The sequence below is a fragment of the Salminus brasiliensis genome, chromosome 22 (genome assembly GCF_030463535.1).
Source record: "Salminus brasiliensis chromosome 22, fSalBra1.hap2, whole genome shotgun sequence".
Lineage (NCBI taxonomy): Eukaryota > Metazoa > Chordata > Actinopteri > Characiformes > Bryconidae > Salminus > Salminus brasiliensis.
The window spans coordinates 1081879-1098094 of NC_132899.1; the positions used below are offsets into that span (position 1 = coordinate 1081879).

At 45.6% G+C, this 16216-nt stretch overlaps 2 protein-coding genes across 4 annotated transcripts; one reads left to right on the forward strand and one right to left on the reverse strand.

The window, feature by feature from the left end:
* Positions 1 to 2959: 2959 nt before the first annotated feature.
* Positions 2960 to 7970, forward strand: LOC140543855 (L-seryl-tRNA(Sec) kinase). The gene is made up of 6 exons (XM_072667124.1): positions 2960 to 4326; positions 4821 to 5073; positions 5351 to 5549; positions 6208 to 6283; positions 7114 to 7207; positions 7349 to 7970. The coding sequence occupies exons 1-6, from the start codon at positions 4132 to 4134 to the stop codon at positions 7576 to 7578; spliced, it is 1047 nt and encodes a 348-aa protein (XP_072523225.1). The 5' UTR covers positions 2960 to 4131; the 3' UTR covers positions 7579 to 7970.
* A 199-nt stretch (positions 7971 to 8169) lies between these two features.
* On the reverse strand, positions 8170 to 16043 carry LOC140543853 (zinc finger protein Pegasus-like). 3 transcript variants are annotated; one of them, XM_072667123.1, is made up of 4 exons: positions 15819 to 16043; positions 15164 to 15345; positions 14359 to 14535; positions 8170 to 13330 (listed from the first exon to the last, which is right to left on the reverse strand). In XM_072667123.1, exons 2-4 carry the CDS (start codon positions 15333 to 15335, stop codon positions 12462 to 12464), a joined length of 1218 nt encoding a protein of 405 aa, XP_072523224.1. In that variant the 5' UTR covers positions 15336 to 15345; positions 15819 to 16043; the 3' UTR covers positions 8170 to 12461. The 3 variants fall into 3 exon arrangements, with proteins under 3 accessions (XP_072523224.1, XP_072523222.1, XP_072523223.1); XM_072667121.1 differs by having other exon boundaries at positions 14359 to 14565; XM_072667122.1 differs by having other exon boundaries at positions 14359 to 14565; positions 15164 to 15446; positions 15819 to 15838.
* Between the last annotated feature and the right edge of the window lie 173 nt (positions 16044 to 16216).

The window sequence follows — 16216 nt, forward strand, 5'->3', positions numbered from 1 at the left end:
GGTTCTAGATACGCTCCCCCAGTCAGAGCTGTTCTACAGAGGAGGTTCTAGATAAGCTCCCCCAGTCAGAGCTGGAGTTCTACATTGGAGGTTCTAGATAAGCTCCCCCAGTCAGACCTGGAGTTCTACAGTGGAGGTTCTAGATAAGCTCCCCCAGTCAGAGCTGGAGTTCTACAGTGGAGGTTCTAGATAAGCTCCCCCAGTCAGAGCTGTTCTACAGTGGAGGTTCTAGATAAGCTCCTCCAGTCAGAGCTGTGGTTCTACAGTGGAGGTTCTAGATAAGCTCCTCCAGTCAGAGCTGTGGTTCTACAGTGGAGGTGAAGGGAAGCAGACGTCTGAAGCTCTAATAAAAGCTCCTCACAGAAAGTTCTTCACCTAATGGTGATGAAGACGCTGCCTGATGCCTGAGACACTGTTCTACCAGAGTTCTGAGAAGAGCTCGGCTCTAGAACCTGCTTTTAGAACCAGATCATTAAAATGGTGGAGGGATACATGCTGCAGGGTGTAGTGCGGCTACAGAAAGTAGTCCCTAAAGAGAACTGCATTAGTTGAGATTCTCTATTCACTGGTTTACCTTCATCATCATCATCATCATCATCATCATCATCCATATAAAACTCAGAAGACTCGTGTAGCTGCACTGGTGGGTTTGGATAGGAGATAAATTATGGGCTGTATCTGTGTTGTAGTCATGCTCTGTTATATTGATCAATACTGGCCCTTTAAACCCTGGACCTCACAAACGTTAAGAGGGTGGGCCTGAGAGAGTGTGTGTGCAGAACAGCCGCATTCACACTGTTTATTATAGTTCATTATAGCTTATTTTCTGCAGTGCCTTAAATCGGCTAACCGTAAGATTCTGATGATGTTCTATATTCATGATATCTCCATCCTAAAAGAACAAAAACACATAAATCAACATTAATACTGAACAATAAGAATCTCTCCTATGGCCCATAATAACAGTAGCCTGCATACAATATTCAGTTCTGTGCAGAAGTAAAGGTTTATACAGCAGAAAGTGTGTATCCGCATGTAAAACACCCAATAGCACCAGAATAAACACACACAAACATCAATACAGTAAAGAACGCAGGATATAATAGTGAATATACAGATTAATATTACTTTAGTGTCACTAGCTGAATAGATAAACTAGCTGCTGGGTGGGAACTGGGAGCACTGGGAGCACAGATAAACAGCTTTATCTCACTGACATGCAGGAATTCTGCACCGTGCTGGGTCCACCGCAGAATATTAGTGCATGTATTACAGGGCTGGGCGATATTACAATACTGCATCACAATATTTATCACGATCCATCAGTATCAGGTTCTCATAATCTACTATCAGATCCTCTCTGTACTGAATACAGTGATTTATACTCTATAACATCTGCTGCTCTTCATCTAATGAACCCAGTCTAATCACACTGTTAGTGATGACTGCTGCAGCTGATCAGCGTTTATTAACAAAGCATATTATTATCACCATAACAACATTTATCACCATATGATGAAATACCCTCATATTTCCCAGCTCTGATGCATCATAACTACAGATAAGGGGTAGTGGTGCTCAGCAGTCAGAGCTCAGAGCTGATGTTGCCTCGGCAAGCTGTCGCTGTTGGGCCCTAGAGCGAGGCCCTTCACCCTCCCTGCTCCCCTGCCCAAGCCAAACTGCATGGGTGTCTTGTCTCGTATAGATTAACAGGTGAGTCTGAGAGTCAGTGTGGAGTAATGGCGCCATCCCATGGCTAACACTGGACCTGCAGACTCATTCATCTCTGATTTAAAAGCCTGAAGTGTTTTCCAGAACACACTGCAGAACCTACACACTGCAGAACCTACACATGGCAGAACCTACACACTGCAGAACCTACACACTGCAGAACCTACACACGGCAGAACCTACACATGGCAGAACCTACACACTGCAGAACCTACACACTGCAGAACCTACACACGGCAGAACCTACACACTGCAGAACCTACACATGGCAGAACCTACACACTGCAGAACCTACACACTGCAGAACCTACACACGGCAGAACCTACACACTGCAGAACCTACACACTGCAGAACCTACACACGGCAGAACCTACACACTGCAGAACCTACACACTGCAGAACCTACACACGGCAGAACCTACACACTGCAGAACCTACACACTGCAGAACCTACACACTGCAGACCCTACACACTGCAGAACCTACACACGGCAGAACCTACACACTGCAGAACCTACACACTGCAGACCCTACACACTGCAGAACCTACACACGGCAGAGAAGCTGGAGAGCAGAGAAGAGGCGCAGCATTAATGAGACATAGTCCTCTGAGTCTCAGCCTGACAGCAGCTGAGGACATGTCCAGCACAGACACTGAGTGATCCACAGCTCCTGTACAATCACTGTGATATTTCTATATATAATATCATCTTCTGTCTTCTGCCATTTCTCATTTTCTCAGATTAATATTTTGATATTATTAGCACCTAATTCTTGATTTCAGAAAAACACAAAATAAAAGTCTGTCTCTAAACATTAGACACCAGTCTTTTAACGTTTAAAGGTAATCAATGAATTTACCCCCCCCCTACACACACACACACACACACACACACACACACACACACACACACATCAGATTAACACTGCTGTCATACTTTTATTATTGACAACATTCAGATTTCCTACAGAAGAGTGTAGTCCAGTCAGAGGCCTCCCCTGGAGCTCTGTGTTATTAATCTGAATAATTACTTTATTCTTAGTCTTTTTGTTATTGTAAGTATAAAGTTCTGTCAGTGCTGCAGGGAAACGAAACTGATTAATCAACTCAACTACATATCCCAGCATTCCACAGTGTTAGCGTTCTGATGACGTCAGCAGTCACGTGCTGTGTCTTCGCCAATGAGGTGCGTCTCAGCCGGTGGCGACAGAGCAGGAGGACGGAGCTGAGAGACGGCAGGAGGTTTGGGTCAGTTCGGGGGTGGAAGTCTGATCTCCGGCTGGTTCACATCATTAACATCGCAGAGAGTCAGAAACGACTTTACAACCGAGCTCAGAGAGACTGAAGAAAGAGGAGCTTCAGTGAGACTGAGATAGACTGAGATAGACTGGGTTAGACTGAGTTAGACTGAGTTAAACTGAGATAGACTGGGTTAGACTGAGTTAGACTGTATTATACTGGGTTAGACTGAGTTAGACTGTATTATACTGGGTTAGACTGAATTAAACTGAGATAGACTGGGTTAGACTGAGACTGAGATAGACTGAATTAAACTGAGACTGAGATAGACTGGGTTATACTGGGTTAGACTGAGATAGACTGGATTAAACTGAGACTGAGATAGACTGGGTTAAACTGAGATAGACTGAGTTAAACTGAGATAGACTGGGTTAGACTGAGACTGAGATAGACTGAGTTAAACTGAGATAGACTGGGTTAGACTGAGTTAGACTGTATTATACTGGGTTAGACTGAATTAAACTGAGATAGACTGGGTTAGACTGAGACTGAGATAGACTGAGTTAAACTGAGATAGACTGGGTTAGACTGAGATAGACTGAATTAAACTGAGACTGAGATAGACTGAATTAATCTGAGACTGAGATAGACTGGGTTAAACTGAGAGACTGAGATAGACTGAATTAAACTGAGATAGACTGGATTAAACAGATAGACTGGGTTAAACTGAGACTGAATTAAACTGGGTTAAAATGGGTTAGACTGAATTAAACTGGGTTAGACTGAGTTAGACTGAATTAAACTGGGTTAGACTGAGTTAAACTGAGATAGACTGAGTTAGACTGGGTTAAACTGAGATAGACTGGGTTAGACTGAGTTAGACTGTATTATACTGGGTTAGACTGTATTATACTGGGTTAGACTGAGTTAAACTGAGTTAGACTGGGTTAAACTGGGTTAGACTGAGTTAGACTGAGTTAGACTGTATTATACTGGGTTAGACTGTATTATACTGGGTTAGACTGAGTTAAACTGAGTTAGACTGGGTTAAACTGGGTTAGACTGGGTTAAACACTGCTCTGCTCTGCAGTGTAACTGATGCTCTGGGAGGAATCATCTATACTGGAGAACAGGTGTGGAGAGTCTTCAGGACGCCGGCATGGCTGCTGCGGTCAGTGTGTGTGTGCTGTGTGGTTTACCTGCTTCTGGGAAGTCCAGCCTTGCCCAGGTAGTCTCTGCTGAACTCCACAGGCAGGGCTGGAGGACCCTTACCGTGTCCTATGACCTGCTCATATCAGAGGATGCCTTTGATGTCAGTACGGCTGTGGGGGACGAGGACTGCCTGTCCAGAGGGGTGAGAACATTACATATAACACACTGGTGATGATGGTAATGATGATGATGATGATGATGATGGTGGTCCACTGCAGAAGTTGTCAGTTCTGGTCCAGGAGGGTCAGAGTCCGTCCCAGTTTGACTAGCTGATGAGTAGAATTAGGAGGGTTATGGTGTTCGACCCTCCACATCTGGAACTGATGACCTGGTGACCTGGTCTACATGCTATATTGTGTAAAACAGGGTTATGTTCTAGTATATAATTATATACTATATAACTATATCTGTTATTTATGTAGTTTATTATATGTATTCTATGTAGTCCTGTCCTTTTGGTCAGTGATTTTCTGTAGAGGTTGTGTGTGTGTGTGTGTGTGCGTGTGTGTGCGTGTGTGTGTGTGAACTCAGTAATAGTACGGGACGTTGTGTGTAAGTGTACACGCGTACGCTGGACGCAGGAACCTAACTGCTCAATCACTCGCCTGCTGTTCTTTCATTACTGTTGTCCTGCAGCAGACCAGGTGGAGGCAGCACAGGCAGGCCGTGTTGTCCTGTCTGGAGAGTTTCCTGCAGGATCCTGATGCTCCCGGTCCCAGTCGGACTGCGGGAGGTGTGGGGGAGCGCTTCAGCCAGGCAGTAGTGCAGCAGAACACCTTCCCTGTCCTGCAGAGCTCCGCCTCCCGACCTCCACGCATTGCAGTGCTGCTCGATGACAACTTCTACTACCAGAGCATGAGATACGAGGTTTATCAGCTCGCCAGAAAGTGTAGGTGAAACGTGTGTGTGTGTGTGTGTGTGTGTGTGTGTGTGTGTGTGTGTGTGTGTGTGTGTGTGTGTGCGCGCGCGTGTGTGTTTGTGGTAAACAAGGAATTGTTCTGATCCAAAATCTCTCTCTCTCTCTCTCTGTCTCTCTGTCTCTCTGTCTCTCTCTCTCTCTCTCTCTCTCTCTCTCTCTGTCTCTCTCTCTCTCTCTCTCTCTCTCTCTCTCTCTCTGTCTCTCTCTCTCTCTCACTCTCACTCTTTCTCTCTCTCATTGGACACAGATTCCACTGGTTTCTGTCAGGTATACCTGCACTGTCCAGTGGAGGTGTGCGTCTGTAGAAATCAGGGCCGAGGGAGACCAGTGTCGGACGAGGTGATTGTAGAGATGTCCAAACGCATGGAGTCTCCTAATCCAGCCAGAAACCACTGGGAGGAAAGCAGTCTGACGCTGGACAGTACTGATATCACAGACTCACACGTGTATGTTTATATTCTAGAGACCCCTGCACTGTCCTGTCCTGTTTGTGTTTAGGGTTCCTACATTTCCAGCCATGGAAACTCTGTAAAAAAGGTTGGCTGGGAATGTTCAGCTATTGAGCCGTGTAATGGACACTTGAGGACGTGTAATGGAAATTAAATGCTTTAGCCACCAATGGCCTATTTATTAAAAACACCAAATGATTTACTTATAGAACTATATATATATATATGGCTTTAGTACTAGGTGTTAAAAAGTGCATCTAATAACTGTGTGTGGAAAAGCAGTTTATACTGAGTAGCTTTCAGTCTACAGAAGTCCTGAAAAATGTTTCCTGATACAGTATATTAAAACAATGCACAATAATAACTTTACATCCATCAGGGTATTTAATATACAGTAAAATAAGAGAAATGAGTGATCATCTCTGATAGTGATCTAAAGAAGAGTACAGGCTGTTTCTGCAGTAAAGAGGGACAGACTCCAGAAACCCTGGAGAAGCCGGTGTCCGCACCCTTCGGACTCTTACAGATGGACTAGGCTCATCGGTGGCTGCTCTCAGTCCCGCTGTACACGGCTGGAGCGGAGTGTGGCAGTATAAGTGGAGATGTGTGGAGGTTCATGACGGCTGCATTAAAAGTCTTCATTCTGTTTCTATAGTCAGAAGCTCGTCCAGCTGATGTGCTCAGCACTGCAGAACCCCTTGAGTCCGGTTCAGGATGACTCGGAGCAGAGGGTAGGCTAGTCTTACACTTCCCCTATCCAAACATCTGCATCAGCTTCACGTACTGTTTTTACACAGCTGTGTCCTATAATGAAGGAAAAGCAGTGCTGCTGCAAGTAATGGAAGCGTATAGTGTGCTAATTAGCATGTCTGACTCATCTTATCTCACACACTCCTCAAAGTGTGGAGGTGTTCAGTAATCTCTAATAGACTTGATTCTGTTATTTCTATTATTAAGCTACATTAGCCTCGTAGCTCCAGCACAAATCAGAAGAGGCTAATTTCTTTAAAGCATTACTTTAATGGTTTATGGTATAAAGCCCCCCAGCATTGAGCTGTGGAGCAGTGGAAGAACTGTGTTCTCTGGAATAATTGAGCTGTCCAAATGTTTATGGACACCCTTTCTGAAGAAGTACTGCCAATATCTGTTTGCCTATTGGCTCCATGCTGCCTAATGTCAGGCGTGGGCTAGAGGGGTGTAAAGCCCCCCAGCATTGAGGAGCTGTGGAGCAGTGGAGGAACTGTGTTCTCTGGAATGATGGTGATGGAGCTCCATCCAGTACTTTTTTATGCTCTTGTCACTGAATGCAATCAAATCCTCACAACAATGTTCCTCCAGAATCTAGTAGAAAGTCGTCTGCCCTGGACAGTAGAGACAGTTACTCCAACAAGAGCAGGGGAGACTCTTGCTAATACCCTTAAAGTAACAATGAATGAGCAGGTGTCCCAATACTTTTTTGTCCACATATTGTGCATATATATATGTATAGTGTTTGTGTGTGTGTATGTATGATGTGTATATAATATGTCTGAATATGAATATCTTTCCTCTCTGCTCTCAGGAGGCAGACAGAGAGCGCTGTGCCTCCAGTGTGGTGCACCAGGCAGACCAGGCCTGTCGGCGGTTGGTGTCTCAGGCCATGCTGACGGCTAGAGGTACTATATAAATATATATAATAAGTATAATTACTTTAATATGTTAATAATTCAAGTTCATATAAGGTATATATGGTATATGGGGTACGTTAATGCATTAGTAGAAACTCTACAGCTCTGACTTCTTGCTCTTCCTGTCAGAGAGGAACGTGTCCTCTGAGGTTCTGAGGGTGCTGGCGCGGGATCTGAGCGAGCAGAAGGGTCGTTTCCTGCAGGAGCTGAGGAGACACGTCCTCCAGGAGCTGCCTATGTGTGAGGGGGAGCCGGTGGACGTGGAGCGAGTGGTCAGTAGAGCCCTGACCGCGTTCCAGCAGCAGAGAGAGGACGTGCTGGAGAGACACGGCGTTAGCAGCAGAACCGAGACAGCATGAGGGCCCGACCTGCACTGCACTCACACAGCTACACCAGATGTAGTCGACCAGTCGGGACCTTCCAGGATCTGAAGCTCTCCTCTTTACTTCTGCACTGGAGCTTTGAGGCTAATGAAGCTAATAAGTAATGGGAGCCTATGTATACCAGTTAGCATGCTGCTAAATGCATGTCTAAATCATCACAGTGTGTGTGGAGGAGTTCGGGAATCTCTAATAGACTTCATTATGGTTTCTGACACTGCATAACTTTGTTATCCAGAAGATGGACTGAAGTTTTGATCAAATTAAGGCTGTTTTATTATTTTTGTTTTTTGAATTAATGTTAAACAGAAATCATCAGGATTGAACTGAATTATTTAATAATTCATGTAAAATGTTCTTCCAGTATCTCAATTCAACTATAGTTGTGTATATTCTTAATTAAATGTTAATTTTTTTATTTCAGTGAAATGTGATTGTGCTGTGCAGACACCAGAGCACCCCTTATTCAATTTCTATTAATTAATTACTTTTATTAAGTTTCAAAATTGGAGAGTCAAAACTACAGAAGAAACGGAACCTCTAACAACCCCCTGCAAGAGCTGGTAGACCACCACCACCCTCACCACCACCTTCTCATCAGATAAACAGCACCTAAAACGTTCATCTCTCAGAGAGAGGAGAAGTCCAGCTCCTCTCTCTCTCTCTCTCTCTCTCTCTCTCTCACTCTCACTTCAGGGTCTGAGAAGCTCCACAGGTGTGTGGCCGTCCCTCCACTGTGAGAAGACGACTCAGCTGTGGGTCTGAAAGAAGCTGGAGATGATGCAGAAGATCTTGCTGAGAAAAGCGAACAGACACGTCACACCAGGAAGCTGCTGCTGCTTTCAGAACAACAGCCAGAGTCCAGACCTCAACATCACTAAATGTGTTTGGGAGGACTTGAGGAGGACGGTGAGAAGCAGAAAACACTTCTAGGACTGAGGTTTGGAGGTGTGTGAAGATCTCCTGCAGATTTAAGGTGAGTCTGCTGAGAAGAGTGGAAGCTGTGAGCTCTCACACAGCTGGTAGTGGAGTTAGATGTTGAGTCATTTTCTGGACGTTGTTTCTTCTGAAATCAAGGCTATTAAAAGAGCTGGTCCTGCTTCTGTTGGAGTAACTGTCTCTACTGTCCAGAGAAGAAGACTAGATTTTGGCGAGGCATTGCTGTGAGGATTTGATTGCATTCAGCTACAACAGAGTTAATGTGGCCATGGGTGTTGGATGATGATCACCACCACACCTCATCATCCCCACCTCCCCAACTCTTCCCACCCAAAAGTACTGGATGGAGCTCCTCCACCATCATTCCAGAGAACACAGCTCTTCCACTGCTCCACAGCTCAATGCAATCCATCAGTATCAGCAATGGGTGCTTTCGTTACAAGGGGTGTCCACAAACATTTGGACATGCAGTGTATGAAGGGTGCTCTGATTCTGAAGATAAAACACCAGGAAATGTTTAAATATCTGGTTTTTATTAGTGAAGGCAAAATCAGGACTTGGCTGAGATTAAGGTGAGTACAAGAAGTGCTGCCTCTCTCCTCACCGTCCACCTCACCATCCACCCAATATACAACAACCCCCCAACAGTTCGGCTACAACAGCTCCCTCTAAATATTACACGAGTTACAAAAGGGACGGGGCGCACCTGTCATATCCAGGTAGCTCCACCAGTCCACATAGAGATCCTTCCTAAATGCACGTTCTTCTATTACTATCACTCTAACATCTACACCTCTGACCGTAACACAGACGTTCAGCTCGGCCTTAAGAACCGAGGAGAAGAAGCTTTAAAGATGACACATTTCCAAAGACTCGCCAGCTCCGTTACTCGAGGGTGTCTGGAGTGGAACGCTCTTCAAAATAAAGGTCCTGCACAGGGTTCTTTGAGCAATGCAACAGAAGAACCACTTTTGGGTAAGTTCTAGACTCGTCATGATGATGATGATGATTTTTTTGGTGATGGATTGTCCCAGAAATAATTGCAATAACCAATATTACTGTCATTGATTATTATTATTATTATTATTATTATTATTATTATTACCATTATAATAATGCAATGACATGCAATACATGCAATAATGCAACTTTCCATTACTAATAATATTCAGATATTGGAATATATAAAAAAAAAAATGTAAAAGAAATAAAACCGGTGTCGACATACTGACTCAATCACGTTAAGGTGCTCTCCTCGTTCAGTCAACACAATCTGCAATACTAAGGTCAGCAAAAAATGACTCAAGTCATATCCATATATTGCCAATAACGTAATTCTCCTGACCGGCCAACTTAGTTCCGTAAAGAACCACTTTTCAAAGGGATGTCTGTGTGAAGAACCTTTAAACAGATAAAGATAGTTAACATGGCACTGCTCAAAGAACCATTGGTGAGGTTTTAAGAAGCAGCTACAGATCAAAGCTGATCAGACTGTGCGGTGTGTTTTATTATGGGATGTTGTGAAAACGTGACACAGACAGACAGTAGAACATGATCAGTCCTGATTTGAGTAGCTGGAAACCTAAAGACAGAAATGCAGGTTTAGCAGAATTCAGCTGCGGGGTGGTGTGAACTCAAGGCGAAGTAAATGTTAGATATCTGAGCAGCCGAAAAGATGAATTAAAGTTAGTCGGGATGGGATTTGGGGGCGGGGTCTGGTTGGGGGGCGTGGTCTGATGGGGGCAGGGCGGGACTTGTGGAAAAGAGGTTCAATATGTCATCTTTAAAGCAAAGTTCTGAAACCAGAACAAGTGAGGAAGTCTGTGAAGTTGGCAACACCGACTTCCCTAATAGATACTTTTACAAAATGACACTTCAGATACAAAATATTCAATAAAGACAAAATCATACAAAATAATACTATAAAATATTAATTATAATAAATAAAAGTAAAGGCCTCGTCAGATGAGCGTGTACTCCAGTGAAGCTGTGGAGTGTGAGGGTAGAAATACTGAGCAGAACTTTAACCTAAACAGTCTTTCCGCAGAATAGTCAACATCATCAACAGTGGCATAAATATTATTATAGCATATTAATAAAAGAAAAAGATCCTCAATCATAAAATCTCTTACAGACTTACACATGATCAGAATAAGGCAGTTCCCCAAACACGGCAAAAACAAAAGAACCTGAACTGATGAGTGTGTGTGTGTGTGTGTGTGTGTGTGTGTAGGGGGTCTGAACACTGTGTGTAGTGTATACAAGGCGAATAGCTGTTTCAGAGTCACCCATGAGAAAAGTGAAAGTTAGAAATGCTGATAAAACTGAGAAAAGTGCACGTGTTCTAGATAATCACTCAACGCTCTGCTTAGAACCGGGGCAGGCTACAGCGAGACTCCGCTTCAGTCTGTTTATAATAAGAATAATTAATAACTGGTCAGCAGCAGTGCTGTGAGAACCCGTCAGGCCCCTGAGAACGTTCTGGGTAAAGCTCTTTAACGGGGAGGTGGGCTTTATTTGCTGAGGAAACACGAGCGCCAGTCCGGAGCACTGAGGGAGGGAGTGGAGAGAGTTTACTCAGGTGTGTCCATTCAGAACATCACAGTCTATATTAATCTATATTAATCTTTTTTTAATAATTATTATAATTAACTATAATAATAATTAGTGCACTAATTATCACCTGTCAAACAGAACTAAAGACTTATTGTCTAAACTCAACAACCGTGTACGATTCCTCCAGCTGCATCGCTCACTCAATCGATCATCACTCACTCAATCGCTTACTTACATGATCACTCACTCAATCGATCAATCAATGACTCACTTGATCAATCGCTAGACTGTCCACAAGGGGGCGCTGTTGGTACTGCAACAGTATTCATATCCTCCTCTGAACTGCAGGAAAACGAGTCGCTTTACATTTCTTAAAACTTTCAACAGAATTCCAATAAAAATCAAAGATGTAAAGGAAAAATTCTACAAATATTAATATTATTAAAATATCTTACAGTCTACAGAACCTCCTCCAGCTGTTCGTGTGTAAAGCCAGTCCTGTGCAGGAGCCGCTGGAACTGTGGGTAGGGAGGTAGTCTTTCTGGGACACTAATGTTATTCACAAGCTTCATCCATACAAATCTGCTACAGAGTCGTAAAAATCAGTAAAATGATCAGCTGAAACCCCTCGTTTAAAAAGCCACGCAGACCGCGGTCAGGGGGGCAAGCGGTTCTAATGGGAATAAATTCAGCCGTCTGATTAGAGTACAGTAGATGACCATCATTCTGACCACACACACACACCGCACTAATTTTGGTTCCTATTCTGGTTCCTATCTCTGACCGGTATCTCAGTACCGATCAGTCAGCGGGTAAATTCCCGCGGGACGCAGCATTTCTCCAAAACACCTCCTTCATTTCTCATGTGTGAATCATGTTGGCATTTGAAGAGTTCAGTGAAATGATGGAAGACGCCGGTAAGCTCTTTAAACTGAAGGTGCTACAGAGGATTCCTCGAGCGACGCCAGAGAGGAACCCCTTTTGGTTCGTCCACTAAGAAACAACGATCGTAACAGAGAGCGTGAGGGTGAAGAACCCTTTTACCCTAATTTAGTCCCCCCTCCTGCGGGGTCCCCAGCTACACCACACCAGCTAACGGACGCCTGTGCCGACCTACATCGTTTTCAGAGTGACGAGGAGAGAGAGAGCACGGCCAGTTGTGCTCCCTCGTCCTCCGGCTGCTGATGGCAAAGCTCCGGGCTGAAGGGGGACCCCTGTAGCACCTTTATTTTGAAGAGTGTAGATCCGAGGTTCGATTCCGGAACGACTCTCTCAGCCAAACCTGAGTCTCGGGGTCCTGCTGCCGAAGAGCAGTAGAGGTTATGAGGGTACCAAATCAAAGACGCAGTTCAAGAAGACCCCCGTAGTCAAGGCTGATTGTGCCCTCGGGCGAAGTGGCACGCAAAGTCGTACTGATCCCTGCACTGGCACCCGCAGACGTTACACTGGAAGGGCTTGTCGTAGCCGTGGCAGCCCATGTGGATGGTGTAGAGGATGTTGTCGGCGAAGTACATTTGGCAGTGCATGCAGGAGTACAGCGTCTCCGGGGGGTTGGAGGAGGTCTGGGCGGATGCGGACGTGGAGGCGGGCACGGGCGTGCCGGGCTGGCTGTAGCTCACGCTGTTCGTACTCTGGGAGTGGAGGTCTGGAGTAGAAGCCGAAGGAGGATGAGCGCTGCTGGCAGATGGAAGGCCTGGGAGAGGGGAGATCAGCATGGGCTTCTCCTCTCTGCAAGACAGCTCTTCGTCCTGCTCCTCAGGAGCTGAACAGTGAGGGTCCTGAGAGGGCAGGTTGGCCAACTGACCAGCCAGCGTGGACAGCTGGTCTAAAGGGTTGTCCAGGATTAGCGGCTGAACGTTAGCGTTCACCGCAGCGCTGTGGGCCTTGGCCAGGTTCTCGTACACGTCAGCGTGCAGAGAAGGGAACCCGTTCAGATGTTTCTGCACCACCATGGACGGAGGGCTGAGGCTGATGAGGTGCCGGCGGCTGTAGGCGAGAGAGCTGGACCTCTTCAGGATCTTCTTACTGGCCAGCGAGGAATGGTGCGCCACCCTGGTGGAGAGAACTTTGTGCCGCCGCCGGCGGTGGTGCGACAGGTTGCTGCGGTCGCTGCAGCGGAAGGAGCACAGATCGCACTTGTAGGGCTTCTCGCCCGTGTGGGAGCGCATGTGCGACTCCAGGTGGCGCTCATAAGCCGAGGCGAATGGACACAGGTGGCAACGGTGGGGTTTCTCACCTTCACAAACAGCGAGAGAAGACGATTAGTGGTGATTAAGTAATTAATAGGGGATCAGTGTGTATTCAGAGGGGGCTGCTGCTGCTGGCTGTCTCAGATCTAGTCTGTATTTGTAGCTTCTGACCTAAAACTAATCTGAATTCCAGCATTCCCACATTATTCCACCCAAACCCTCAATATTCTCTTCAGAGTTCACCTTCAGAGTGTGACTGACGGTGTAGTACGGTTGGAGCTTGAAGGGGAGTGGGTCTGGGACGCCGTGTCTGTGTTATTAAAAGCTTCAGCTGATCCCTGATCAATATTCTGACATCGAGATGCTTGATATACGGGGCACTGGCTCTACTCTGATTTTTGATGAATGGAGTAGGGTGGTGATGATGGTGGAGGAGGTGAGGGTGGACCACAAAAATGTTTAAACAGAACAGAAGAAATACACTATTTGACAAAAGTATTGGGACACTTGCCTATTAAGGCTATTAAAAAGAGTTGCTCCTGCTTTTGTTGGAGGAACTGTCTCTACTGTCCAGAGAAGAAGACTTTCCTGAGGGTTTGATTGCATTCAGCAACAAGAGTGTTAGAGAGGTCAGGATGTTGGATGTTGATGATGATGATGATCACCACCCCACCTCATCATCCCCAACTCATCCCAAAAGTACTGGATGGAGCTCCACCACCATCATTCCAGAGAACACAGTTCCTCAATGCTGGGGGGCTTTATACCCCTCTAGCCCACACCTGGCATTATTAGGCAGCATGGAGCCAATATGGTCATGATGTTGATCTGCTCCAGAGAGTCCTATTCTATTGGCAGTACTTCTTCTCTACAGGGACTAGACAAGCTGTGTGTGCATTTGCACATCTGTGTCAGCAATGGGTGCAGCTTAAAGTAGCTGAATGTGTTCATTAGAAGGGGTGTCCACAAACATCTGGACATATAGTGTATGTCAACGCCTCTACCCTCTCAAAGTGACTGAAGTAAGTAAGCTGGGAGAGGGGAGCAGATCTCCACGCTCCGGGGTTTGTGTTACCTGTGTGAATGCGGATGTGTTCGATGAGCCTCTGGATTCCTCGGCTGCCATAATTACAATACCGGCACTTCAGCTTCCCGTCATCTGTCCTCTCAAAGCTGTTGGCCAGCGCTCCGTCATCCAGGGACACCTCGATGGAGGCGTGCTCCAGCCCGGTCTGCTCATCTTCACCCACCGCTGTAGTGAACACATTAAACTCACTCTCCTCTACAGACCATCCAACACAGACACTCTAATCAACCACAGTGTGCAGACATGCAGTATACAGTGCTGTTCCAACCTACGCTGTGTGACATAAGTATTGGGACACCTGCTCGTTCATTGTTTCTTCTGAAATCAAGGGGATTTAAAAAGCTGATCCTGCTTCTGTTGGAGTAACTGTCTCAACTGTCCAGAGAGGAAGACTTTCTACTAGATGCTGGAGTGAAATTGCTGTGAGGATTTGATTGCATTCAGTGAAAATTGTAAGTGAGGTCAAGATGTTGGATGTTGGATGTTCACCCCACCTCATATATCCCCAACTCATCCCATTCAAAAGTGCTGGATGGAGCTCCTCCACCATCATTCCAGAGAGCACAGCTCCTCCACTGCTCCACAGCTCCTCAATGCTGGGGGGCTTTATACCCCTCTAGCCCACACCTGGCATTATTAGGCAGCATGGAGCCAATAGGGTCATGTTTATCTGGTCCAATTGTAGTCCGGATACCACAAGACACCTTCAGAGGTCTTGCGGAGTCCAGGTCAGCTCAGGGGGACCTTCTCGGTTTAAACATCAGGCTGGTGACGGGGTGTAAGGGTCTCCTACCTGCTTGCAGATCATCAGGCTCCTTCTCCTCGTCAACAGAACCTGAGATCATGTTAACATGATGCGTCTGCTGATTGAGGTATTCCTGGAAGTCCTTCACTAGATCCAGCGGCTCCTGCTGCTTCTCGTCCATGGTCTGACCGCGATGCCTCACAGAGTGGGTTATCCGCATCTACACAGCACTGCAGCGGGCATCAGATGATCATCATCAACAGGGTCCAGTACATCACATTCACATCACATGATCGGACCTTAAACGGGATGCTGGAACCTGGAGTCTGATCTTCACGCATTAAGCTTACATTTTATATTTCCTCAAATACATATAGAAATAGTCTTTATTTTGTCCAAAAGTATGCAGACGCCCCGTAGTCGTCTTCTGAAATCAATGATGTTTATAGGGAGTTTGCCCCCCAGTGTCTGCCTCTACTCTTCTGAGAAGACTTTAATCTAGATGTTTGAGTGAGATTTGATTGCACTCAGCCCTGGAAGGCGCTCCACCATCACCCCAGAGAAGCCCAAAGCTCAGTGCTGGGGGGCTTTACACCCTGTGTCAGCAACGGAGCCCCTCAAAGCAGCTGACTGCACTAATCAGAAAGGGTGTCTAGATACTTTTGGACACACACTGCTCCTCTGCCGGTGGTCTGACTCTTACCTGCGCCCTCACCTCTGCTCCTCACCTGCAGCAGAGCCACACACCCCAGCATCAGACTGCACGGCTCCGCGCGCGGCTGTCCCGTAAAACGTTCGGAATAAAATAGTCGAGGTTTTTAAATGTTTATATTTTCTTTTTAATGATATAATTTATAGGATGAGCATTTATTAATCACACAGAAAGCTAACAGCTAACACAGCGCTGCTGTTGTGCTGCGGTCGCAGGTTCCTGTTGCGAAAAAAGCAAAATAAAAGTCCGCAATACCTTAAAACAACTAGTGTAGAATATTTAATTTTTTAGAAATTAAATAAATAAATAAATAATACACGATAAATCCATGTTCTTATTTTTTTTTTATTTTAAATAAATTATAAATTGCATTATTAATTTCAGTCCAG

Excerpts from the sequence above, each read along its gene's own strand:
- LOC140543855 (XM_072667124.1), top strand. The coding sequence starts at position 4,132 with ATGGCTGCTGCGGTCAGTGTGTGTGTGCTGTGTGGTTTACCTGCTTCT. Across the intron at positions 5,074-5,350 it reads TTATCAGCTCGCCAGAAAGT|ATTCCACTGGTTTCTGTCAG; the intron begins GTAGGTGAAACG and ends CATTGGACACAG. Across the intron at positions 5,550-6,207 it reads GATATCACAGACTCACACGT|TCAGAAGCTCGTCCAGCTGA; the intron begins GTATGTTTATAT and ends CTGTTTCTATAG.
- LOC140543853 (XM_072667121.1), bottom strand. The coding sequence starts at position 15,335 with ATGCGGATAACCCACTCTGTGAGGCATCGCGGTCAGACCATGGACGAG. Across the intron at positions 14,566-15,163 it reads GCCTGATGATCTGCAAGCAG|AGGAGAGTGAGTTTAATGTG; the intron begins GTAGGAGACCCT and ends GATGGTCTGTAG. Across the intron at positions 13,331-14,358 it reads ACACATCCGCATTCACACAG|GTGAGAAACCCCACCGTTGC; the intron begins GTAACACAAACC and ends CTGTTTGTGAAG.